Here is a 27,711-nt window from a genome sequence, read left to right as displayed (position 1 = left end):
GGCCAAGGCCACGTGGGCTCCGCAGACCGCGCTGGCACTGAGGAACTGGTGCCAGCCGGACTTCTAGGGGACCGAGGGTGATGTTCTGAACTGAGGGAAGTACTACTCGGCATCCTAACTCGTTGCAACCCTTCACTCCCAGGATCCAACTCCACACAGCCGGTCCCAGGGCCCTGTCCAACCTCCAATATCCCCCAACAGCGGCCTCTGATCGTGAGGAGACGCCCAGGCAAGCAGAACCCGGACATGCGCGGTGGGCACTTGACGCGGGCCACTCCGGGCTCCGCGGCTCAGTCCGCTCTGCGCAGGCGTACGCCCTCGTTTCCAGCCCCGCCCGACTCAGGTCCCCTAGCCTCTCGCCACGCCCCTCACCGCAGGTCAAAGGTCGCGGGGCGGGCCACAGTGACGCTTGCGGAAGCGCTGTGCGGACCTCGCGAGGTGCGGGACAGCGCAGCCACGGCTCCAGACGGCGGGACGGCAGGGCCCGGCGTGGCCGCCGATGAGTCGGGGAACCATGCCCCAGCCCGGAGCGTGGCCCGGAGCGAGCTGCGCTGAGACGCCCGGGCGCGAGGCAGGGGCCACGGCGCGGGACGGCGGGAAGGTGACGACCGGCTCGCAGCCCCGGGCCGCGACGCGATGCCCGGCCGAGCAGTGAGTAAGCGGGTCGGGCGTGGGAGCGGGCGCGGGGCTGCGTGGGCTCCCTCGGTCTCAGGTCGGCGACCCCGACCGAGCAGTAAATGAGTTTGACAGAGTCGGAGTACGGACCCAGTCACAGCTTAGTCCACCAGGCCGCCACACTCCCGCTTGCATAGCTGTCCATTCCTAAAGTTAGGGAAAGCACTAGGAATTTGGGACAGAAATCCGGGGGGGCTTATTTAGTGACCGATTATCTCCCTGTAGCTCTTTTCTTCTAACCTAGCTCGGAGGAAGTGAGGTCGCCCCTGTCACAGCCACAGAACTCTGCCCCGCGATGTCACCACTCGAAGAGTTTCCCACCTGTTGGACAGACTTTGGCCACATGCTGGCCCTCTCCGTTTTACCCTTTCAGACCCTGGCTAGGTATTCCTTCCACCCGTTGCTTTTAAACTCTCTCTCTCTCTCTCTCTCTCTCTCTCTCTCTCTCTCTCTCTCTCTCTCTCTCTGTCACACACACACTCACACACGGTTTTAGAGAAGCGATTACACTGTGCAGGATTTGGAGGTGTCTACTGAGGATTTGGAGGTGTCTACTGAGTTCGTGGCACAGTTATGGATGCCTTTGAACTTACAGTCAATTTTCTTATTGACCCAAAAGTTAAAGCATAAGGTGTGTCTAGACGGACCCTTAGAGCTGTTTTAATTTCCTAAGAAGGGGTCTTTTGAAGCCTTGTTAATGACGGTGTGATATAATAGCTCTTTTGTGAGGGGCTTCGCAGTGGGGCTTTGACTAACGTTTTCGTTTATTGAGCGCCCAAATGTGATGGTGATTATTCGAGGGATGAGCCAATGGTTACTGGGGAAAGGTATAGAGTAGGAGGCCTTAGCCTTCTCCCAGAGCTAGGCTGCTAATTAGAGTTAGTGACATTGGCTGTTAGCTTTGGGACTTGGAGAGCTTTTATCTCTTTATTTGGGTCAGCATTATCTGAGCTTCGGGCATAGTTGCTGGGGCTTCTGTAGTTAATGAATCTAGATACCCTGATTTTTTAATGAAATGTCCTGATTCTTAAATAGGGACACTTATTTTTCTTTATATTGAGCTCCATATACAGGGCCATGTGTGAGTTGGTCTAACCTGTGGCTGCCAAGTTGAAACTGTCTAGGTTAGAGATGTCTCTTGCCTCTGCTCTTCCTCTGGTTCCTAACTGCTCCCGACTGCCATTCCTACCCTGAGCCCTTTCCTTGAGGCCCCGCCTTTTAAGTCCTGCACCTCGTTCTTACCCTAGCAGTTTCAGAACTCCTAGCCCTGAAAGATACCTGAGCTTTTGAAACCAGAACTAACTACATTCTCCAAAGTACACACAGTTGTTTGGTAGGTTTCTTGGTGTGGTGGTTCTCACGAACATCTTAAAGAACGGACCTCAGAGGAAAGGAGTCTTCACTCTGTTGTTAGTCTTAAAGCTGAAACCTAGGTTTGTCATCTCACACCTGAGGAAACAGGTGCGGACTCTGCAGGCACAGCTTGTGCAGGGAGCCAGGGAGACACGGGTAGGAGATTTTAAGACCACATTTCTTGAGCCCCCCCCCCCCCCCCCACTTCTTCCTCAGCAACACCGGACAGAGAGGTATGATTTATAAGGCCAGTGGACTTTAGCTCAGTTTCCTTTTTTTATTGCCTGTGTTGGCTTTAATTATTCTCTCTTGAGTCTTCAGGTGTGGAAGTGACGCTAGTGTAACTGACAGATGTTACTGTTTAATACACCACACCGCTAGCCCATTTGTCTTTCTGGATCAGCCTTACATGAGTAGTTGGTTGGGCTCTTTCTCTCTGTGGGGCTTTCCTAGAGTCCTGTATCGCAGAAACAGTACATAGATAGTTAACAGTATAATATGTGCAAATGTGATATATGCAGCCTAATAGTTTGGTGTAAGTTTAATACTGTTAAGAATGTGCTTTTAAACCCTGTGTTAGGCTCTGGGGTCAGACTTGTCTTTCCACTCAGAGTTATTGAAAATATTTGTACCTTAAAATAGGGACCATAGTAAGATTGGATATGATTTGCTATGGAGTCATCTTTACCTCATTTAAGGGGAGATAAATTATGAATGTAAGCCCTAGGCAGTCTACAGGCGAGTTATGTACTTGGGATGTGACTGGGGGGGGGGGTGGCTCTAGTAGTACAGCTGTTCTGATTTCTTTCTAATAAGCTCAGTGCATTTCACAAGGGAAAGAACTGGGGAAGAGGGACACCCAAGCCACCTGTATACACTGCTTGCTGCACAAGCCCCAAGGGATGGTCACAGGGAAACTTGAAGTCCCATTTGAAGAGGCCTTACATGAGAGCAGATTCACTGACTCTGTGCAAGCTCCCCGGCTGCTCACGTTACAGGGCTCTCTCCCTTGCTCTATCTTCCGTTCATCCCTCATCCTTCCATGTTTGCCTTCCGCTACATCTATGGGGAACCTTTAGACAGGTGCCACACTCTCCTTTTCAAGGATGTGGCTAGTCCAGAAGTGGTTCGGGAAGTCACAGACTACCCCACGCACCTTCTCTGTCTGCTTGAGGATGGAGGTGGAGCTGACTGAGATTCCTGGTGGGTATGCTTTTGGGTGGAGGCGTACCAGTAGTCTGCGAAGCTCTATAAAACCGAGAGCAAACTTGTGTTTCTAAGCTAAGGTGTGGACTCTTAGAGGGTGTATGAGCATGCTCCTCTACGTGTTAGCTGTTTTCACAGATTGCCAAGCCCACTTTTACGCTGTTTTCCATCCTGGCCCAGCCTAGCGCCCAGAGTGGGGTAAGAATGCGTGTAGCTGTGGGAGTGGAGTGGACTCCCTCTCCTTTCTCACCCAATGAGGTCTGGGAACATCCTGGGTGACTCCTCATTGTTGAAGGCGGCTGTCGTCCTTACGTGATTCTTGCAGTCACATGGAGCAGCTTGAGCTGGACGTGGAAAGCCCACTTGCAGTAGTGGGTGGGATTTTGGCCTAGGTGCTGGTACTTTCCTGCGTGTGCTGTGTTGTTTACCCTCCCTGCAGTCACCAAGACTGGAAAAAGGCTAGGCCAAGCGCTCTTTACTTTTCTGTGTCTGTGTGGGAAGACATGTTGGTGTCACATTGGTTGACTCCATCTTACCAATACTGCCTGAGCCATTGTTCGTCTATGACAGAGCCAGTTAAATATAAACTGCAGGGCTCCAGCTCAGACCTGAGCAGAGCTGCATGCGATGTTCTTAGATAGCTAAGGCTGCCTCGTCAAATGTTCATACTGGTGAGTTATTTGCAGGCTGGACAGATGGCTAGTGGTTTAGAGTACTTGCTCTTGTATAGGACCTAATGGTTTAGGCTCTTAGCACCCACACAGTGTGGTTCACAACCGCAGTAACTCCAGTACCAGCAGATCCAGCGCCCTCTTCTAGCCTCAAGCTCTCGACACACATGACATACAGATATGCATTCAGGGAAACACTCATGCACATAAAGTAGTAAACATCAAAATAATACTACTTTTTAAAATAAAGTGTTGTTTGTATGCTGTGTATATTCATTAGAATTGGTTGTTTTCATTTCATGCCTTCAATCAGAAATTGAAAATAAAGCTTCATAGAAATCTACTTCACTGAGCTCTGCCTTTAATTTTACAGTTTTCTTGGAAATAGTATAATTTTGTTTGCACCAATAAGCATTTGCAGACAAGTGTTATCTGGATTTAATAGTTCATTCCTGTAATGCCAGCACTCCAAAGGCGGAGTCAGAGGAGCATTGGGAGTTCAAGGCCAGCCTTATTTTCATGAGACCCAGCTTAGTCTCCCTCCTACAACACACACCCACACACACCCACACACACACACACACCACACACACACCACACACACACCACACATACACACAACATACACACCACACACACCACACATACACACACACACACACTCACATACACACCTATCTTTAATTAAAATTTGTGGCTCTGGAACTCTCTGGAGCAAAGTAAGAGGTACTAGTTATAATTTAGTGTGCACTGGAGCTTACTCAGTTTGGCATGTTGGCTTCAGAATAGAGTAGTTTAGCTCATGAGAAAATGGGTAAATAGTATTTATTGGAAACTTGAAAACATCCTTTCAAATAATGCCATGGTGCTAAACTAGGAAATTCTAGTTAGGACTTACTATCATTTTGGCTTTAACGTTTAACTGTAGAGTTGACGTGTAACTAGGCTGTCTGGACATGCCGTCATTTTCACGTTGCTATTTCCTAGCTGTCCTGTTTTATAGCAGAGAAGTTTTTGCTGTGGTGATCATCTGAGTCTGTGGGGTTCGTGACCTCTGTTCCTTGCCAGAGTGGACAGGTCTTTCCCAGTAAAGGTTGCCATTCTCTTAGATCTGTCAGCATCGGTGACTTTATCTTAACGCCATTCTCTTAGATCTGTCAGCATCCACGACTTTATCTTAACGATGCCGCTTTCCTTGCATTGTTTGACTCTCTTTGCTTCCCATTAGAAAAGAGATGAGCCCTCCACCAGCCCCACATTCCCAGTGAGGCTCCAATACCGCTGTGTAGCACAGCAGTTGTCACTTCAGACATCGAGACAATAGAACCAAGCAAAGCTGAACTTCAGCCCCAAGACACAAGTTCTGGTGGAGCCATTTCAGTTTTTATGGTTCCAGCGAATGAATGCCAGAGACTTGGGCACGCTAGGCAAGTGCTCCATCCCTAGAATGTTTTACAGACAGTTCAATTCCCTCCCTTCCCTCTGTCTCTTCCTGGTTACCTTAGGTGGATGGATATTCCATCCTGGCTCTCACATGCTTTCCTTTCTGACTGTGTTAATCTTCATTACTTAAAGTTGGCATTTATCTGTTCTTAAAGGACACACAGCTTTGAGGTCACCTTTGAAGGCTCACATCGCAGCTCACCTTTCGTGGCCAAGGACATTAACAAATACTGGTGCACGGGTCTGGTTGCTGAAGTGATGGCTCTGCTTTGCTCCTCCTTTGAGAACTGTGTCCTGAGTCACTGCTCTGTGTGTCCACTGAGTCCGAGCTGCCCTGCCTCCCTGTGCACGCAGCTCCCCTGCCTGTTCTGCTCGACCTTTCCTTTGGCTCTTTTCCTATTGCCCCGCATGGGCACTTGTATTTAGTAAGTGATTGTTTGGATTGCCTTCTCTGGGCACTGGGTTGTGAGGGGACAGAGGGGAGCCAAATGCTCATACAGGCTAGCCACAGGATTTGCTTGAAATGCAAATTTATCATAGGCGGTTAGGGCTTAGCTGGAAGAGGAACCGCAGATCATGCAGGCTTCTCACTGAAGCTCAGAAAACTGAGGGCAAGATTGGGGAAGTGTCGTCTGAAGACAGCTTCTGAGAATTGAAATATACTAAGAAAGTGATTTGTTTCAATGACTATTTTAGAGGATCAGAATTTCTGATAGGTGTAATTGTTGGTTTGACAGACAGCTGTTATTAAATTTAGGAGAGAAGAGTGAAAACATGTGGTCATATTTTATTTTTGGCCTTTGATCTGTTGACCCCGTGCATCTGTTTGCTTTTAACTTGGGCACAGGCTCTCTGAGTGACATCATGCCTTTTGCTTGAAATGTCACTGGATCATAGGATACTTGCTCTCTTACCACCACACTGCCAACACCTATACATGCACACTAGAGAAAAGAAGGATCAGAAATGACCACTGGGCAACTTGTTTCTTAGCACTCTCCACATTGGTGGATATATGAAAATTAATAGTAGCTAACTTTTTTGAGTACTTGTTACTTTAAATATGTCTTTCTCTCAGCAGTCCTGTGAAGGAGCTACCCCAGGAACTGCTGCACATAGAGGTAATAAGGGCTGGGATGAAGAGCAGCTAACCTCTCAGTCTGACTGGGTACCCACAGGAACTGTTGTTCTCTGTAGGCTGTGTGCTTCGAAGCACAGGGCAGGATGTGTTAGCAAAGAGGCAGATGACGACTCAATCTGTTGGGACAAGAGGATGCCTGCAGCAAACCACCTATAAAAGTGCAGGGTAGTTGTGGTTCAGTGTTTGGACTGAATTCTGAGTGGTAGGGGAATAATCAAATCCATGTTGGAGGGAAAAGGTGGGTAAGGTGCATTCATGTATCCACATATGAATGATAAGATCTTTCTATACTCCAGGCTGGTCTTGATATCAGCATTTCCATCCACAGCTTCTTGAGTACTGGGATTATAAGTATGTACCACCACATCTGCAAGGTGAAGATTTAGACATTTGTTCTCTCATACACAGGCAACACTGGATGATTTCAGAGGTTCTTGTTAGATTTCCTCTGCAGTTCACTTTCTTACCTCCCTTCTTTGTCTGTCTCTCCTGAGACTCTCTTCTTTCTCCCAGCTCTGTCTGCTAGGCTATGTCCAAGGACAAAGAGATTGGAAGCAGAAGTACCTTGCTTATTTACTGGTTACTTATATCTGAGCCTGGCACCTCTTCTCCTGGATTCCACTGTGTTTGAAGCTCCTCTTTCCCCTGTCTGCATGAGGATGGGACAGTGTCATGGGAAATACAGGGTGTTGGAAGTCTGCATACTCCTAATGTGGCATCTCCTGATTTTTAAGCTCAGTGTGTTGGGATTCCTTCAGATGAACTTGCTTCAGTCCCTGAGCCTCAGACTCCCCTTGGCTTCCTGGCTTGCCTAGCATAGCTGCCTCTCCAGCACCCAGGCCTTTCATGCTTTTACCATTTCCCTCTCTGCTTCCCACTGGTCTTTCACTTACACAGTTTGTGTTCTGTCCCCTTTATGTCATTTTGGGGTGAATATTATTTTCAAGGTGCTGGTATTAATACTAAAGTTGGAACATGCAGGGCAACTCTAGCCAAGCCTGGAAATCTTCAAGGAAAGGGAAGCATTTTCATAGTGGAAGGCATATTCCTTATCTTTGCCTAGAAGCTTACCCCCTTCCTAATACTTACTAGTTCACTCAAGAGACACTTTAGGAAGTGACTATGTTCTTAAAGAAGTTGTTCATTAATGGTAGCCATTAAAATGTGTGGGAGCATAGCAGCATCCGGGTGGTTGGTTGGTGGCTGGTGAGGGAACAAGAGACACCTTGAGGAGGGATTTTGCTTAGGGGGCTTGTAATAATTGATTCTCTCTTTTCATGTTCAGAGTTAAGTTGCTGTCAGATTTACTTGTAATATGTTATAAAAGTCGGCATTCTGTGTAAATGCTTCTATTAGCACTATTTCTGTTCTTGGAACACGGAGGGGTCATCCAGGAGCTTCAGTGATGAAGATGCATGCCAGTAGATTTTAGTTTAAATGACCTTGGAGTCATGTAAAGTGATATATGAATGGTCTCACTTAAAGCAATTCTGAACTGGAAGAAAGTGCTTCGACAGAGATGCTAGGACCCATATTTTATCACTGTGGCATCCTATATGTGAAAAGAGTTAAATTTCCATGTCATAGCATTTCGTAAGCAGCTGTGTATTGTCACACAATGGGAAATGTCAGTGCAACAAGAGTTTGAAAATATCTACTTTGGTGTGATTTCAGCGAGGAGGACATGTACCGTGCTGCAGATGAAATAGAAAAGGAGAAAGAATTGCTAATACATGAAAGAGGGATATCAGGTATGTGTGGAACTGTTTTGTCTGTAGACTTTCTTATGCATAGCAAACCTAGTTAGATCAGCACACCCGCTTTCATGAAATGCGGCCTGAAATTCCTACAAGTCCTGTCATACATCCCGTCTCTTGTACATGAGCTAGTCACTTTGCTGAAATAGACGTAGGGAAGACTCCGCCCTGCATCTCTTGACTCTGCCATCTCTCAGCTTGTTTCTTTACATTCTCTAAGAGTTTGGATCTGAACACATTTGTCATTTTCAATTGCAAGATGTTTTGAGAAGTTAGCTGTGCAGATATCCTTGCAGAAGGCCACGTGCATCTAATGACTGTGGCAGAATGACCATCTGCTTGAGAACCCCAGCCACTGTGTGGCTGTGCAGTGTGTATTGCTCTGTCCGGCTTGGTCTTCTCATTCCTGGTGTGGACTTGGTGCTCTCCGTGGCTCTGGCCTGTGGTGCCAAGTGAAGTGTGTCTTTCGTTTGCTTTAGGCCTGTGCAGAGGCAGGTGGAGATCTCACCAGAGCGCACATGAATAGTACTCTCACTGATTGTGTGATTCTCATGTTCTGCTTCACTATTAGACCTGGCTTCTGTCCCTGTGGCTATCAAAAGCATTATTGTAATTAGGATGCATAAGGTTTTGATAACGGATTCTGATTCTTCCTCCAGAGCTGGTCCATTCTTCCTGTGAAGCCAGCAGGGATGTCTTGTAGTGACCCTCCTTAGAACTTCATAGGCTGCTCAGTCTTCATGCTGTGGTGCTCCAAATCCCTCAGGACAGAGTGCTGTTCAGGCTTAGTCAGCTCTAATGAGCTTCTCTGCTTACCTGTTGTTTGATAATGCTGTAGACCTGCTGTTTTCCTCTTCCTTGTGAGGCTCGGTTTTGATTTGATTTTCTTCTGTCCAGCATTGTTCCCACACATCGCCCAAGCATTCAGTGAATCTTCCGAAGTGCGGTTTCAGTGTCACGGTACTCCTCATAGGTCAGTCCTGATGAGCTCATTGCCCTTCCTCGGTGTCCTGTAGGAGCTCTGCTCCTTCATAGCAGGGCCCAGGGCTTTCTGAGACCAGTGAGAATGCTCTGCTCCTTTCTGTGGGTGAAAAGACATTTCTATCTAACTTCTCTCCGTAAAGGCTTCCCACACCCTGTCCTGTCCAGTTTTGTAAGTACAGTTCTATTGGAAGTTTTAAGTTTACATTTAAGATCCAGTGCTAGTCTGCCCTCTGCAAGTTCCGGGTTCCTGGAGGAGTCCCAGTTCTGTTTCTTACTCTTTGAGGTCTGATTATTATATTTGTCACATACATGGTGCTTAAGGACCAAAGTTGACTTATTTGAGTGCCTGCTTACTGCTCTAGGTTTTTTTTACTTCCCACTTCCCTTTTTTTTAAATTTTTTTTTTAATTTTTTGGTTTTGGTTTTGGCAAAAGAAAGTCTTCCTTGAAGCAGCAGTGGGAGCCTGTGTAGTTTACAGTAGACAGAGGGAGTTGTACCCAGTGGGCTGATGAGGTCAGGCACTGCCTCGTCTTGTGCCTCCATCTCCTACCCTAGTCAGCATGTGGGGACTGCTGTATCTCCCAGACACAGAAACTAGTGGAGTTCTGGTAACATTATGCTGTAACTATGCAAGTACTTCAGTTCTTCAAGCCTCTTACCTTATGCAGACCTCTCATTCAGGGCAGGTTTGGGCTTCTGGCTTGGCCTCTTGCTTTTATAAGACACCTGGGCCAGCCTTAACCCTGTGATCTGACATGGTAGGATTCCCCAGCCCTGCCCAGGGGTCAGGCCTTAGTGTGTCTGGGAGTGAGGACTGCAGAGAAGACAGGAAGGAAGACTTCTTGTCTAGAAGCCTTTCCTCTGCTGGTAAAGTACTTTCTCCCCAGGCTTACACCCCTGCCTGACAAGAACTTATGGCCCAGAAGGGTCCTGACTGCGTCTTAGCAGTTCTTCCTCTTTGTGGGGGATGTGAGTGGAAAGGCAGATATGTGTGAGTACTTCCTTATTCTAAGTAGCCTCCTAAAAATTATCTCTTGAATTTCAAAGTATTAACAGTGGTTGTTTTCACTTCTAGGTTAATCATGATGTGTTCCACACAGAAATCTATCTGTGCATGGATTATGTAGCCTTTTGTAAAAGGTTGTTTTCTTTGAGAAATGGTGAACAATGAGGTGGTTTTTAAATAGGCAGTTTTTACAATTTACTTAAAAAACAAATTGCACTCCTTAAACTCGAGGGCGGCTTTGGTGTTCGCGGTCATTAGCCTCCACTGTGCTCTGCCTGTACGGGCTTGTGGGCCTTTCCACTTCATCTATAGCATCCACTGGGGCAGAGCCCGTCCTCATTCCCTCGTCTCCATCCCTGGCACAGTGCTTGGCACGTTTAGAACTTCTGTGACTATTTATTGAATTGAGTGAAACACCTATGTACAAAATATGTAGGCTCTATGTGTTCTAGGTTTATTTTTCTAAAACAATTGCTAATATCTGTATCCTTAACAGTTAAAAAAAAAAAAAACAAGCCAAGATGAACCTGAGAATTGCCCTAATTTCTTTTTGAAGTAACAGACTGTCATATGCACACATACACATAATCATAGGCATATATCAAGAAATCAAACCTCATCTACTAAATCAAGAAAGTCTTACTTAATGCCCTAAGTTCAATCCCCAGTACACACACACACACACACACACACACACACACACACACACACGCATATGCATATGCACATGCACATGAACAAAGGAGAGGGGTATTGGGGGGAGAAGTGAAAGGCATTTTTTTATATATAAAAAAATCCATAACATTTGTTTGATCCTGAGTACTAATTTTGAGTGACATCAAAGGATGTCTGTGGATTAACCAACACTGAGTGCTCTGATCCTTTCTGGCTTGTAACAAAACCTATAGTCTTTTAGGTAAATAGCAAATGGAATTTTGGTTAGGTGTTATCTCTGTCTAATAGATATGAAAAAGATGATGGAACTATTTTCATGGTTCATATGCTTGCATCTGATTACTAAAGTGTTCACAGACACCCGTGGGTCAGATGAGTGTGAACAGGGAGGTTCCTGCAGCTCTCTGAGCATGTGAGGAAGGACTGCCACCTGACTCAGGATTTAAATGAGCAACCTGACTACTGCTGTGTGGAGAATGCTCTGGATGGTGTGGTGACAAGGGAGACTCTTTAAGATTGGTTTGTGGAGGTGGCATGGGCTAGAGGCATGGGCAGTAGTGAGATTGAGGAGTGTTTAAAATAGAGAAAGTAAGGCATAAGGAGAGGACTCCCCTCAACCCCTGGAAAGCAATACCTTAATTTCCATTACGCTTTCGTTGATTACTTGTTTCATTTTAGTATTGTCATTTTGTTTTTTCAACAGAACCCAGGTTAAGTGTGGCTCCTGAAATGGATATTATGGACTACTGCAAAAAAGAATGGAGAGGAAATACTCAGAAAGCCACATGTATGAAAAAGGTATGGCCAAGGTGTACCTATGGAAGTCCTTCATGACCGTCTGTCATGAGTTTTGATATGACATACGTATCATAGGTTGTTTTTAGACATTGGTTAAGACAACTGCTATAAAAAGACAATGCTGTAAATATTGGTGTTCTAATTTTAGAGATGAGGAAACTGACTGCAAAGATAAGGACTTGTTTGGAGTCATAGCACTAATATAGAAGCAACATCAGTTCTGTCGTAACTTAATTTCTTTGAGGAACACATAGCTGTGCTGTTGCGAGTAGAACCAGCCACTGGTGCTTCTCTCTGAGACAGTTGGGAGTGCCCTCTTAACCGTGCCATAAAAGCCTCAAGGATAAGCAGAGGTGACTTTACACCTTCTGCCTTATACCTTTTAGGTATAGAATTCTCCTGTACTCTCTCTTCGGAGGGATTTGAACCATTTCCTTCATTTGAGGTGTGCCAGGAGCTACCTTCACTTCACTCTATTGCATACACTGGCACCCCTAGAATATTCTCTGAGACTGTGATATGGTACTGGAGCTACAGCACACCCTATGGGCTCTACCTACAGACTGTACTCCATCCATCATTGGTAATGAGTAGGGGGAACCGTGTGACACTGTTTCTGTCTGACCATTCCTAAGCTAGTGACAAACTTCTTCTTAGTACTTAAGGTTGTGTCTTTTTTTTTTTTCAATTATTCATATTTTGAATTTGAATATACTACTTGTGTTTTAGACAGTCTTTTGTACTTTTATCATTTATCTGTATGTGTATGGGTGTTTTGCCTTCATGTATATCTGTATCATGTGTGTGCAGTGTCTGCAGAGGCCAGAAGAGAGCACTGGATGGATTCCCTGAGACTGGAGTTAGCTATGATTGTGAGCCTCCGTGTGGATGCTTCCAATGAACCCAGATCTTCTTCCAGACCTTCTGGAAAGGTCTTTCCTTCAGTTAGGAAACTGCGGAGTCATTTCTCCAGCCAAATTTGGTAGAATTTGAGGACCGTGTTTGAAAGCTGCTGCTGCTTCTCCTCCTCCTCCCCCTTTCTCCTCCTTTTCATCCTCATTTTCACCATCGTGGTTATTATTAAATATTATTTTAGAAAATATTACTCATTTTTAGGATTCAACTCTGGTCCACAGATCTGAAAGAAGATGTCCGCCTTAGCCCTAATTCTTATAAATGTGTGTTCTAGGCCTTTGCGTGTGAACTCTGTCACAGGGCACCTTGATTCTCAGTGCCTGCCAAAGGTGAAAGGCTTATTTTCTCAGAGGCCTTCTGCAGTCACGCTGCCGCCTACTGGGGTCCCCAACGTCTCACCCAGACTCCGCGGTGAATCATGTCTATATTTTCTTAGCTGCCCTAGAAAGGGCATCACCAGCTAATAATTCATTCTCTTGCCTTAGTCTCTTCCAGAGATCTGTTTAAATAGTTGGTATGTCTAAGTCCAATACTGAAGACATTCAGGTTACCCAAATATGCTGTATTTTAGAACTGACAGGAAAATCATTCCTCTTTGGGTTTGATTTCAGGGAAGGAAAGATTTGTCCATTCAGTAATCAATTAAAACACCCATTTAGGGTGCAGCTCCTTAAGAGCTATGATGTCATCTGAACGTTTCCACTCTCCGTTAACAACTTTGATTCTTGATCTTATTTTAGTCCTTATTCGCCTAATTGCTTGTGTTTTGATTTGAATCTTCATTTGGTAGTGTTTATAAATCCAAATTAGCTTTTTTTGAAGTGTTAGGTTCATCTCTGAAGTACAGTTAGAGATCTGTAAGATTCTAATGGACCTGCAGCTTTTGGATCTCCTAATGATGCAGCTGTGAAGTGTGTGTCAGGTTGTGTGTGTCACTCTAGTGCTTGTCATGAGGCTGTTACAAACAGACCTGGACCATCAGTCATGAAAGTGTCATGCACAAAGTCATATTGTCACTCACTTGATAGCTGCCTGAGCCAGTGTTCTGTGTATAACAGTGTGCCATTCTATGACAGCAGCAACCTGATGTATTTCACGTTCACTTTACCTCTTGATTGTGTTGTCTCATACTTGATTTAATATCTTTGTTTTCCATTGTGACTTGCTAGCATACTTCCCCTGCTAATACTCAGTAAGAGACTCTCTAGTCCAAGTGTATAGTAGGATATACCAGCTCGGTCTGTGCAAATGCACTCCTATGTGTGCACAGCGATGACATTGTCTAGTGACATAGTCTCAGAATGTATTACCATTGTTGAGTGACTCAGGCCTGTATGTGTACACATGCCCTTTGGAAACTCAGGGTTTATGTATATGTTTAAAACCGGATATAGAAATATTGCATGTGCGTGCCCCCTTCCTGGTCTCTTTATTAAAGCATTTGGGATAATTAACCACACATTAAACCTTTAGGAATGCAGCAGTGAGTGAGTGCTCCCTCAGATGCTTAGGGAGGGACAATGAGGATGGCTAGTGCTGGACAGCTGCTTTACATGGATGTCAGGTCTGTTGCATTGTTATACATCAGTGGTTCTTAACCTGTGCGTCACTACCCCCTTGGGGGTTACATACCAGATATCCTGCATGTCATATATTTACATTAGGATTCATAACAGTAGCAAAATGACAGCTATGAAGTAACAAGGAAATAAGTTTATGTTTAGGGGTCACCATAACATGAGGAACTATGTTAAGTAGTCAGCATTAGGAAGGTTGAGAACCACTGTTACCGAGGCTGAGGTCTCATAAAGCATCAATATTTTAAGGTAAATGGAATTATAATCAGAGATTGGAATGCCTTACTGAGCTATTCTTTCTTGTTTACCATTTCCCAGTGATTTAGGACAATTTTTCCCCGCAGGGATAGAACTTTTCTTGCTGTCTCAAGCCAGTAACCACTATCTGAAATCTTTGATGTTTTCTCCCAAGGGCTATGAGGAAGTTTCTCAGAAATTCACTTCCATAAGGCGAGTTCGTGGTGATAACTACTGCGCATTGAGGGCCACACTGTTCCAGGCCATGAGCCAGCTGGCCGAGCTGCCCCCCTGGCTGCAGGACCTGGAGCTCACACTGGTATGTTGCTGCATGAATTTGAGTCACAGTGTTTCAGGAAGTTCTTGTGAGAAGACTTCTCTTTTCTGCTCATGTCACCTGATGATTTTATGCAGCGTGATTTCAATGTATGGATTTGTTCAGTTTGCATCTGTAGGATGATCTTGTATGTATAAAAATGACTAGAAATAATCAGTATTTCCTACAAGAAAATAAGACAAAACTTAATACACTTAAGCTGAGTTAAAGACCTGATGTTTAGAATTCATAAAAAAGACATAGAAAAAACTTGACTTTATTTTAGTGTTTCTATGATGTAGGTTATATAATTTTTATTGGAATCCATGCAAGTTTTAGGGGCAGGTCAAAAACAAATATATGCTTCATGATGAGATGTTAGTGTTACATGGAGAAGCCTTCCCTGAACTTGGCTATTCTTAGTGCTTTAAGTCTGCCACATGGTAGAGAGTCCCTGGGATTTATGGCTGCAGGTGTCTTAATTCAAAGAAGGTCTCATGCTGACGTTTCCCGTAGTGGTTTATAAAAGGAAATTCTGTAAATCCTGGCACTAGTGAACATGGCTTTGCTATTTTCTATTTGCACATGAGTTGAAGGGCTTTGCGGGGAGTGAGGGTGGACAGAGTCTTAACTCTGCAGCTTAGGCTGACTTCAAACCTGTGGTAATCCTTCTGCTTCAGTCTCGTGAGTGCTGGGATTACGGGTGTGAGCCAGCATGCCTGGTGGATATAAACATGGCAAAGCTGTTACTTCTGTGTGGTCTAACACTTAGCAATAAGGATTTCCTAGGAGTAATAGGAGTGCCTGCCGCACTCACCTCTGTTAACGTAGTGGGTGACTGTGCCGACTGCCTTGTTCCTGTTACACTTGGGCTTCTTACACAAGCATGGGCTGTGTACTTTCAACACACCCAATAGAGGGAATGAATGTGTTTTACAACTTATTAAAGAAAGAAATGTAAGTTTTAATTTATTTTTACATGATATTATTCTGAGAGGATAGATTTTGCCTACAATAGTCTTAAAAACAAAAGAAAAAGTACTTTGAAAATTATTACTAAAACTGATACCTTTATATTTGTGGGGCTTTTTAGATTTCTGGGCTTATTTGACACTAATTTTAAATTTTTATACTTTCTAAGAGTTTTTGGTTCAAATAATGTCCTAAGTAATTAAACATATACATTACACCTCAGAAAAGTAAAGCAATACTTCCTGCTAACAGGGTGCATTTGGGTAACATCATCTACCACATGGGAAATAGATCAAGTAAGCAAGGTGGGGCGTTGCAATGCCTGAAATTCCAGCACTTTTCATGCTAAGGCAAGAGGATTATGAGTTCTAAGCTGGTCTGGGTTATGTAGTGCAGCCTTTTCGAGAGTGATAGGTTGTGTTTTTGATCAGTATTAACATGTGTTCCTTGTAGGAGTGATGAGGCGATCATGTGGTTTTCCTGGCCTGATAGGAGTACTGTGCAGATAACTGTTAAATTCCCACAGCATCACGCGTTTGCCTTCCCGAGGCTGTGGTCACTGAAATCAGTATTCACATTGATTGAATTTTGCTTCTGCTCAGTCTCAGATGAAGAGACTACATTTGTTCTCATGCCCTCAGAAACTTAACGTGGTTTGGACCTTTCTTGACTTGAGTGAAACACCTACCTCCAGCTCTGTGTTTGAGGTGCTTCAAAAGGAGAGGTAGAAACACAGACTCACTGACTGAGCAAGAGTGCTAGCTGTCTGCCTCCATTTGCAGACTCTGACCTCAATGCCACCAGGGCATCAAAGCGAGACAGCTAGGCTCAGCAGTCGTTGCTTGAGAACAACTCCTGGACAGGGCCTTCTGTTCTGCTGCTGCTCAGCTTCTCTGGCCGTGCTGTCCCCCTGCTTAGGAGGTGAGCTTTGTCCCTCTTGACCTGCAGCAGTCCCCTTGTCTCTTGTCCTGCCTAGGCTTTCTGATTGTTCTCATTTCTGTCCTGAACCAGCCTGTTTGACTGCAGGCAGATCATCTGACCCCAGCCCCAACCTGGACATAGCTGGTCAGAGCTGGGTCAGCCCCTCACCCTGTGTAAAGGGACTATCCTTTCTATTAGGAGCTTTTTAGTTTTAAGTGTGCTGTATTTGTAAAATCTGTGAATGGATGAGATCTGTGACAGCACATGCTACAGGAAGACACTAAAGCTCCTTGGGACTTCATTTTGGGGATGATGCTTTTGATATTTGCAGTTGCCGTGTTATCAAGATTATAGGTGATTGTTAGAGAAAACAAGCTGTTCTCTAGGTCAGTCACAAATGATGTGCTTAAGCTCCCTAGTGACCCATAAACATTACCATCATCTTCTCTTGCTTCAGTCTCCTTCCTCCTCCTCTACTGTTGTCTTTAGTTCTCTTTTCTTCAAGACAGTTTCTCTGTAGCCCTAGCTGTCCTGGAACTTGCTCTGGAGACCAGGCTGACTTCAAATGCACAGTCTGTTTCTTGCTTACATCTCTTACTACAAAAGAAGGCAGGCCTGCCTGTGTGCCTACTAGAAAGGAATAGTGATTAATGTGGACCCCATGTGACCCATGAAAGCATTTAAAGTTACAGTTACTGAATAAATAAATCCAACTCCATTGTTCTTTCCTAATAGTTCCTTTAAACTTTTGTTATCATGTATCTGTGTGTGTGTGTGTGTGGGTGCTAAAGTGAGTGTACAGAGGTCTGAGGACAGCTTTGTGGCGTTTGCTCGCCTTCTATGTTTACATGGGTTCCTGGGATTGAACACAGGACAGCAGGTTTACACGGCCAGTGCTTTTTCTCCACTGAGCTGTCTTGTTGGTCCTCTAACCTGGTTTCTTTTCTAAGTCTTACTTTTTGGACTTTCCTCCAAGATTCCCACTTGTGGAAGTATATACGCTGGACCTGGACAATCACTTAATCAACTGACTGACCAATGAGTGACTGAGATGAGGAAATTAACCTGTTTCTTCCAACAATAACTGAGTTCCCTGTTGAACCTGCTCCTTAGGTACCCGTCCAGTGTTACAGATACAGATCTCCCCGGGCTGCCCTCTGTCTCCTCTCCTACCTTCTAGTCTTTGGACTAGTATTTTCTCTTGGATTGTAGTTCTTGGAGCCAGGTTGTAATTTCACTTTGTTGCCACTTGAGGGCACATTAGATTCTGGTGCTAAGTCCGAGACTACTTAGACTGCCTTTGCACGTCTCAGAAGTGCAGGAAGGTGTGGGAACAGAGTGGGCTATTGCAGCTTTAGGTTAAGGGTCATTTATCACAGTAAGATATGACATAGAGCAGTCACTGTGATTTTGATTTTTTTAGAGATAAAAGCCATCTCAGTTACACAATTGTCATGGACTAAGAAAGCACAATCAGAGGTATTGTTTATGAAAGTCTCAGAGTCCTAGGTTCTAGTGGAACTGAACATGTCTTGTTCTAGACTGTTTATTATTGTTAAACCAGTTCAGTATGGGGCGTTAAGGATATGAATTTTTGACTCCAAGGGTAAAATCTCTTTCTCTTTTATATTTCTAGTTTTCCTCCATTTGTTTGTTGATTCATTCATTCATTCATTCATTCATTCATTCATTCACTTTGTGTGTCTGTGTGTGTGTGTGCCTCTCCTGCTGAGCCATCTCACTGGACCTCAGAGGTGAAATCTTAGCAGTGTAGTGATGTGCCCATACCCAGCCCAAGTCTATGGTTTTCATCCTGACACTCCCAGGACTCTTGGGAAGATATAGTTTCTCACGCTGTCATTGAGTGAATTGTGGCCTTCAGATTCCAGATTCTTGCTTCTGGCTCTCTCATAAGAAAGGTACTGCTCCCTCACCCTCCTGTGGCTGTGGGTCTGACTCCTCTTCTCCTCATCTTATGGTGTGGGTTAAGTATGTGTGGTAATATTGTTTAACAGATCTTGTGTTTTTAGTGGGTCATTTATAAGGATCAGAAGTTAGGCCTTACTGTTGTATCAGGAAAAGGAGCAGCTTTTGACTTTACCATGGACCTTCCGGGCTTACAGTCACATTGCTGATGCATGTACTAACGCATGGTAAGGCTGCCAGAGTCCCCAGAAGCCAAAGGTAGTTAGTATGAAGACCCAGTGTGGATTCTTCCTTAGCTTATCCTCAGATTTGTGCCTTGCCTGTCCTTGCCTGTGGCTGGTGTGCTGCAGGCTGGACTCCTGGGGATTCGAACCAAAAGCATTTAACCTTGCAGCCTTCTATGTGGCAGTGCTTTGAGTTTGTGACTTCATGTTCAGATTCTCCAACCTCAACCCCTAAAATAGACTTGCAGGAATTAATTCTTGAAATAAGGTGGGTTTTGTATGAAGGCATTGAGATGTCTTCCTTTTAGACTGTCTCATAGATGTCTGGCAACACTGACCACTCTTTATCTCTGTTTTTTGATATTCCAGTTACCAGAAAAACTGATAAACAAGTATGCCTGGATCAAACAGTGGAAACTTGGACTGAAATTTGATGGGAAGAGTGAGGACCTGGTTGAAAAAATTAAGGAATCCCTTGCCCTGCTAAGGAAGAAGGTTTGAGCATGTAATTTTCTGTCTCTGATCGGTGCAAAGCTTTCTCTTTTATTGTTCCAGCAGATTCAGAGTTCTAGGCTTATTTATTTATTCATATTTATTTTGTAAGTTTATAATAAAGAAGATTCATTTTGGCTCATAGTTTTCTTTAGGGGTCAGAATTTGCTGGTTTTAGACAAAATAATTTTGGCCTTGGGGAATTGTGCAGTCTGTAGGTGCATGGCAAGGAACTGAGCTTGGTTCCTCAGAACTTAGATAAAAGTAGCAGCTATGGTGGCATGTGATTGTAACCCCAGCAATGGAGAGCAGAGGACAAGACGGTCCCTGAGGGTCACTGGCCATCCAGACTAGCCTAACTAATCAGTGACAGTCACCAAATGCATGCATATGTTATACCCTTATACATGTGCACACATAGACTTGCACACACATTGAAAAAGGAAACTTTAAAAGAACATTAATTCCTCTCATGTTTTTTTTTTTTTTCGGGGGTAAAATGGAAAACCAACGTTCTGTTTTCTTGGGGGTGGTGCTATGTACAAGTGTTTCAGCTAACATTTAATTTTCTTCCAAAGAAACCTTAATAAATATAATTTTTAAGTCATATTTGTAGGTTTTAGGGTTATCATTTAGCCCATATTCCTTTTTAACAGATTTATTTATTTATTGTGTGAGTATATGTGTATGTGCACACATGTGCATCTATGAAGTCCAGAAGAATGTGTTGGTTTCTTGGAGTTGGGTGTGTGTGTGTGTAAGCACCAACATGAGCATCCTCTGTAAAAGCAGCAAGTGCTCTTAACTGAGCTATGTCTTCCATCCTTTATCCCATGTTCATATTCTCAGTGTATTTATGTATATCTCTGTGTAGTTATTAAGTTCTTTCCAGTTATTCTTTTTTTTATATAATTTATTTTTTCTCAAATCGTAATTCATTCACACAGGGGTTATAAACACAGAAAGGCAGGATGTGGGGAAGGGAATGACACTGGAGTGTGGGTGTTCAGGGGGAATACAGATATCTTCAGAACCAGGTATCGGCTGAGTGGAGGTTCAGGGGACAAGTCACTAAGACTCTGCCTATGACTCGATTGTCCTTATCTAAGTTGGTATTGTCTTCCAAGGCTACCTATTTACAAGGTCTATGACTACTCAGGCTTGTAAATTTCCACAAAAGCTGCCTGTTTACATTAGCTTATAGTCATCTGTTTCAGTGTTTTTCCACTGAGACCCAAGACTTGGTGTTAGTATACATGTATGACAGGCCTATTGCTGAATTTAGGCCTATGGCTGATTTTAGGCCTTCAGTGGGTAAGCAGGGCTGCCCCTGACATCTCCTCCCTTCTCTAAGTATAGAAGGGCTGTGGCGATTCTAATCTTGTGAAGGTGGGGATAGAGGCCTGACCTCCAGTATTTGAAGGGGACCTTGTAATGGCTCCAGTCCCCCTGTCGTTGTCCAGTGAGGCATGAGGACCATACCCGTCCCGATGTCTTTTTCCTGGAGAGGGGATACTTTTGACATCAACCTCTATGCAGTCAGGCTTGTCCCTCAGGGAACCCAGATAGATATTTTTATCTTTTATTTATATTCCCTTGCAGTGCTTAGCCTCGCAGCCTAAGCAAGAATTCAGATAGCCTGTCAGAGGGGGTTCTGGGTGGCCCCTCTCAGCTTGGTCTAGGGGCAGAAGTTCCCCCTTTTAGGTTGGGTGGAGATGGGTTTTGGAAACACCCTGTATAAAGTAACAACCTCATCTTGAGTCTCGTGGTCCTCCATAGCTAACTTATGATAATGTATCTGAGTAGGTTTTGCTACCAAATTATTTATCTGTTGTATCACAGAGTTAGTCCGCCTATTTGAGGGCCAGGGACCAGCAGAAAAAAGCAAAAAGAACCCAAATAATGGTCCCAAGATGGAAGGAAGTAGGGTTGACAACCTTGGAGAGGCTGAAAACTAATTCTTGTACCAGCATTCATCTGTCTCTTTCTCTCTCTGACTTTTCTCAGGGCCTTCACTGACCTATTTCATGCTCTCTTTAACCCTCCCTGTCTTGTCTATGTAAAGGCAACATTCTTCTTTAAGGGCTGTACACAGTCAAGAGCTGTACACAGCCTTTTCTATTGTAATAGAGTAAATCAAGTCCAATAAGGATCTTTGCGATTTTAGGAGGTCTCTTCAGACAGCGAAATGAGGGATTTCTTCAGATTAGTGATGTCAGTCTCTAGCTGTTTGATATTCTTGTCAGTGGCCCTTCAAAGGTCTGAGTAGTATATGTTCGGAGGCTAGCATCTGGATTAGAACTTCTAACAGCAGACATCACGGGTGATTCATTTTTACCTGGGGTGCTGCCTGAGTTAAAGCTCCTGGGAGTCCCTCTTTCTCTCGGTTTTCTGGGGTTGGTTATGGAGCTGCCGCCTGTGACCTGCTCTATGCTCGGGCCCAGACCGGAAGTCTCTCCCTTTCCAGTTATTCTTACATTTTAAAAGTCTACCAATATATGTTAATAATGTTTTCAATAAGTAGACTTAGTAACTTGTCTTTTGAAACCATCCTAAGAGTAGTCTGAAAGAGTTCATGGATAGCTTGGTATTCTAATTTCCTGTGGTCTGGTGTATACAATTCTCCCTTCCTGTGGTAGAGGGCTCTATTGTTCCCCCTGCCTATTGGAGTGTAATGTTTAGGGGCCAGAAGCCGCTGGCCTGCTGGAATGATGAAGGCAGGCTGCAAGTCTTTGAAGTGGTGAGTTTGTCAGCTTAGCTATAAGTTGTAGTTTCCTTTTCAAATTTAAGGGTCTGGTAAAGGTGTTAGGTTTTTGTATTATGTATGTTGACTGTAGTTAGACCCTCCTCTGGGGGACTGTGTCTGTGACACGGATCTATAGCACCATTACAGTTCCTCAGTAATCTGTGTGAACAGCTCTCGGCACTTGTCTTTGTCATACTGCCACTAAAAGGTGCTTGGGTTCCTCTACCTTTTAACCAAGAAAGTGGGATGGCTGTGGTGACCTCTGTTCTAAAGATAAGGGAACGCAGCCTGGAGGGAAACCTTGAGAAGCCAGATCTTAATTGCACCTTGACTCTCTGTCTCTCCAGTTGTGCTCCTAGCCAGCACCATTGTCTGCTTCAAGAAAAGATGAAGCGTGACAACATAGTCCAGCCATTAAGTACTGGAGAGTTCTCTAGTCAGAAGTACTACGTTTTTCTCAGGTTTAAAATTCGGACTGGTGTTTGAAAGCAGTGCCAATTAGTGCTTATTCATAAGGGCTGATATTTAAATTGACAGCTCAGTTTTCATGGTAGCTTAGCAGTACACATATTTACAATGTTTTGTTCATTTAAAGAGTTTGGCTATTATGTGAAAACCTGGAGTTTTAATTAGTAGTCAAGAATTCCTGAGTGGATTTATTGATTAGACACTCATGTATATTTTGAAGACATTATGGGGTAAGTTTAATAAACCAATATTCAGGAGATCCCACAGTCTCCCTCTGTAGTCTTCCAGTTTGGAGGCTTGTCTGTGTGTTTCTGGGGTTTCTAAAACCTCCAGGTATGGCAGTCACAGCTGTTTGACAGCTCTCACACACGTTCTGTCAGCTGTCGGGGTTGGCAGGTCTCCGTGCTCTCTGGCAGCTGTCTGATTGCTGCTGCTGCTCTTGTTGCTTGGGAAGGCAGGCAGGGGATCCGCACCCGCCTCACATCCCCGTGCCGCCCCTTGCTGTGTTGTTGCACTTCACCTTAACAAGCTAAACAAGGGCTTCATGTAGTCTGAGGAGCACTGTAAACAAGAGTTTCATGTAATCTGAAGAACAGTGTTGTCTGAGGTGAGAACTTGAAGCTGTTCACATTGGCATGTTGCTTATGGTCCCTTCTTTTGAAAACCATCCGGTAATCAGTGTACAGAAGTATGCCAGAGATTTGCAGAACAAGAATTCTAATGGTGACAACTTTCTTACTGTAGTGGGTAAGCCTGGCTGCAATGAAAACTCCCGAAGCGAGGCAGACAGCTTGTGATGAACTGTTCACAAATGAAGAGGAGGAGTACAGCCTCTACGAAGCTGTAAAGTTCCTAATGCTAAACAGAGCCATCGAACTGTATGATGACAAGGAGAAGGGAAAGGAAGTTCCGTTTTTCTCTGTGCTCTTGTTTGCCCGAGACACGTCAAATGACCCTGAGCAGCTCCTGAGGAACCACCTAAACCAGGTGGGACACACTGGTGGCCTTGAGCAGGTGAGTTCTGTCTTTGAGAGTGTTTTATCCCTAGGCTAGCCATCAAGGGGGGTCCCAAAACTTGTAGGTCAGTTCAGTAGCATCCTACCTAGGTGCTGGTCCAGCCATCACGAGCTTGCAGTCATGGCATTTAAGGCTACAGTCTTGGTTGGGCTGTAGATGTACTTGCATGTCTTACTTGCATAACTCTTGGCAGGAAACCTACATCTCAATTGGTGTCCAGAGGGTCATTCAGTTCTTCACTGCATAGGCCTCTCTACAGATCTGCTCTTGGTTTGGAAGAAGCTACACATTCTCATTTATCCCTAAATCTGTTACTTACTCAAGGGGGTGATGAAGTTCTACCTTTTTAAAGGAGACATTTCTAAGACTTATGGACATAGTTTATTAGTCTCGACCCTTACATGGTCCTAGGATTGCTTTTGCAAAGTGATGGATAAGATTAGTTCTCTTGACTCTCTAGGATGCTAATATAATTTGTAAAATATGTTAACATTCTGTGTGCATACATGCGATTAGCTAAGTAACATTAAGTAACAATAAGACTCTGAATCTAACTTGGTACTTTCTACTTGGACTCCTGAAAAGGCCGGAGTACCAGGATCGATGCTTCAAGGAATAGAGAGTCAAGCTGTGTTTCTGTGACTCTTTCTGCCAGATAGAAATCTATGAAACCTATTCTGTTGTTTTATATAAGGTGTAAGAAAGAGCAAAAGACTGGTGGTTATTGCTAGGCCAGAAATATTTAAGATAACTCTTTGTACTTAGAATGTAGGCTGCTTGACTCCTGAACAAAGAAGTCAAGGTCTTGTGGCAAAGAGTCTAGGAGGACTTGTGCTACACACTAGACTGAAATTAGTCCGTTCTGAGACCCAGTGAGCTCTGCTACAGTGGTGTGTCCTCTTTAAAAATAGCTCATTAAAAAATATTACTTAAGCACCATTAACCCCACTCATTTAAACCACCAGTGAAGTCTAATCTTGAACCATGTTGGAACTCCATAATGAAATCCAAAGCTCGTTAGTGATCAGGCTTCCTTCTCTCCAACTGTAGGCGATCATACTCTAATTTCTGGGTATACATCTACCTGTTGTGGACATTCTTAGAAATGGAATGATACACCATGCGGTATTTTATGACCACCATTTTGACTTAGTATAATGTCTTAGGGTCCATGTGTGTTTTAGAATGTACTGGGGCTTCATTCCTTTTTCTTACCAGGTAAACTGGCATTGTATGGCAGTGTCCTATTTTGTGCACTCATCTGCTCGATGTGTGGGTAACTCCTGCTGACTGCTGTGAACAGTCATTGGCAGGGTTGTGTGTACATGTGTGTACACGTTTCGTTTGGGGTATATGTCCAAGAACAGAATTGCTGTGGGCAGATAGTAATGTTGTGACGATCTGAAGAACTACTGTACAGGTCTAGAATGTGTCTCAGTGCCAGACACTCGCAGAGCTTGGACGAGGCCTACGTTTGATCCCGTGCATTGCCAGAAGAAGAGAAAGACGAGCAGCTCCCCTCTTTACATCCCCACAGCAGTCTATCATTTTTCCATGTCTTCCTGATGCTTTTACTATCTTTTAAAAACCAAGATGAAGTTCACAGAACATAGATCAGCGGTTAAACTGTGTGGTTAATTGACAGTTACTGTGTTTTCAGTCTGTATACGTTTTCATTACTCCCAAAGAAAACCCCTTATGCACGGCCACTCACTGTCTTTTGATTGCACACACTCTCACAGGAATGACGTGCTCATGGCCCAGGTCTGCTCTCCTCTAAGGGCTATGACTTAATGTGGTCATTGGCCGCTCGTTTATTGTCTTTGGAGAAATGTCTTCCAAATACTTTGTTCAATTTTAAACTGATGTCTTATTATATACTTTATTAAACTAACAGTAAATTTTTTATGTTCCAAGTATAAGTTCCTCTTGGCTATGTACTCCATTCTTTATTATCCTTCTTGACTAGGTTCAAAAGGGAGGAGAACATTTGCAGCTAAACCGTTGCCTCTCATTGTCTGGGATAGTGGATGCCCTTGGTGTTAGGGGCCATCTTCCCTGTGGGTTCCCTCAGAACACTCATTTGCTTTTCCTTCCCAGGTTGAAATGTTCCTTCTTGCCTATGCTGTTCGCCACACCATCCAGGTGTACCGGCTGTCCAAGTATAACACTGAGGAATTCATCACAGTCTATCCCACTGATCCCCCCAAGGACTGGCCAATGGTGACGCTCATAGCTGAGGATGATCGGCACTATAACATCCCTGTCAGACTGTGTGAGGAGACAAGTCTGTGAGGGACACACATGTCAACAGCCAAGAGATGCACATGTGCAGCTCCTCCTCTGGGGCCTCAGATCTGCGGGTCTCCAAGGACAATCTGGGAGAACTCTTGGGCCCCTGAAGCCAACTTTGGACCGATATGATCTGAAGACTAGCTGTTGATAATGAGAATTAATTAGCCAAGCCTTCATTCATTGTTCTGTTACACAGTATGTTTCACTGGGGGCTTCAGCACGTGCCTTTGGAAGGTGCAAACTGTGTCTCCATAAGGCAGATGTTTTTGGGTCAGAGGAAACTGTTTGGAAAGGAATCTGTCCAATGAAAGTTCTAACGGTAAACTGGTTTTTACTTCTCTTTTTAAAACAGTAGTTTTGTTTTTTATTTTTATTCCTTTTTTTGGGGAATGGTGGTGATGGGTCTCATTAGTGGTCTTCCTATGAGATATGCTTAAATAGTAGTGTCCAGGGATGAGTAGTTACAGTGTCTTTGGTAGCCTCATCTGCTTTTGGAGGCATGGACAGTGAATTTATATGCCAATTAACATATTTAAAGCATAATGTCTCTTAGAAGACTAAGAATGGGGTCCCAGAGTAGTTTTTTGAAGGCTGGGAGAGGTTCAGAAGAGAGTGGGGAGGAGTTTAGGCTTTGGTTGCTGAGGCTTTGTGCCCTGGCATTGGGAGATCCTCTTTGTACATGTGTTGGGTTTGCTCTAGTGTTGGGGTTGTGGATTTCAGTGATTCCAGTGTTTATAGAGGTGGAAATCTAAGCTTGTCACTCAAGTTCACAGGTGGGTGCCCCTTTTCAAGCTGCTGACGATGCAGTGTGCTGATGAGCCCATGTAACTCATCCTGTGACAGGATGTGACACAGCCAACTACCTGGGATGTCTGATAAGCAAGTCGGAGCAGAAGCATGTGCTAAGCAGTCCAGAAGTGTGATGAGGTGCTAGGAACCTAGGAGGCAGCCAGGCTGGCTAGGATAGCTCTGTCTGCATGGCATGAGCCATGTTCCTGACTTGGGCAGGGGTAACTGGGGAGATGTCCTGAGCATGGGTTGCCTTGGGCCCTTTATTTCCCTTGGGGAACATAGCCTATGGCCTTTGTTCTTGGTGACCAGACATATCCTTCTTTAGGATTCCACCTGTAGCACCTGAATATTCAAAATTTGTTGGTGGTGTTATCCTCATGTGTTGAACTTATTTTATGATAGTTAAAATTCTTAATTGGACTTAATTTCATATGGACGATAAGCAACTTGTTTTGAGAAGAAAGACAACCCTTTAAAATATAAATTTTGGTTTCAATAAAAATTAAGTCTTACGAATGAAAACTCAGGATATAAAAAGCAATCAGACCCTTGTAGTATTTCTTACATTGCCTTGTGAGTAAAATCACCACATTTCATTAACTGTTTATTGAATAGAGTGCTGGCATCCCTCTCTGTTCTGAATGTGTGTGACTATGCTGAGAGGCATTGTGTTGTCACTCTGAAATGCTGTGGTACCCTTACCTCAGGAGGCCCTGAGCAGCAAGTTAAAATGGGAATAATGACTTATTCTGGACTTTGACACTTTATATTGTTGCTTGTAATTAAATAGTGGGGAACGTCTGCATTCATGTTTGAACAGTTTTGGAAGCAGAACTTGAAATGCTTAGGTAATTCCCAGCTGACCATTGGATTTATTATCAGTATTGAAATTTAGTAATATTCTTGGAAATACTCGTGTTTATCTGCATTTTAAAGACAATATAATCTTAGTGAACTTGAACTCGTTTCTGGGGAACCTCTTTCTATTTCATATTTCTTTCTTGTTCTTGTTTGTGGTATTGTTAGGTCCAATTTCCCTGTATCATATCTCATGTCAGATCTTGCTCACCTGCACTGGTTGTGGATGTGCAATGCTCATGGGTT

The 27,711-nt window shown here is 44.0% G+C and overlaps 1 protein-coding gene across 2 annotated transcripts; it reads left to right on the top strand.

Moving 5' to 3' along the window:
• The first annotated feature begins 421 nt into the window (after nucleotides 1-421).
• Otulin (OTU deubiquitinase with linear linkage specificity) lies at nucleotides 422-27,568 on the top strand. 2 transcript variants are annotated; one of them, XM_028767686.1, is made up of 7 exons: nucleotides 422-651; nucleotides 8,164-8,240; nucleotides 11,615-11,709; nucleotides 14,614-14,757; nucleotides 19,167-19,292; nucleotides 23,248-23,517; nucleotides 25,621-27,568. In XM_028767686.1, the coding sequence occupies exons 1-7, from the start codon at nucleotides 500-502 to the stop codon at nucleotides 25,813-25,815; spliced, it is 1,059 nt and encodes a 352-aa protein (XP_028623519.1). In that variant the 5' UTR covers nucleotides 422-499; the 3' UTR covers nucleotides 25,816-27,568. The 2 variants fall into 2 exon arrangements, with proteins under 2 accessions (XP_028623519.1, XP_028623520.1); XM_028767687.1 differs by lacking the exon at nucleotides 422-651 and adding an exon at nucleotides 941-1,059.
• Nucleotides 27,569-27,711: the final 143 nt, after the last annotated feature.

This window comes from Grammomys surdaster, unplaced genomic scaffold (assembly GCF_004785775.1).
Source record: "Grammomys surdaster isolate TR1022 unplaced genomic scaffold, NIH_TR_1.0 174, whole genome shotgun sequence".
In the NCBI taxonomy this organism is placed as follows: domain Eukaryota; kingdom Metazoa; phylum Chordata; class Mammalia; order Rodentia; family Muridae; genus Grammomys; species Grammomys surdaster.
Note: the sequence above shows the minus strand (reverse complement) of the source record. Positions and strands in the feature narration are given on the sequence as shown.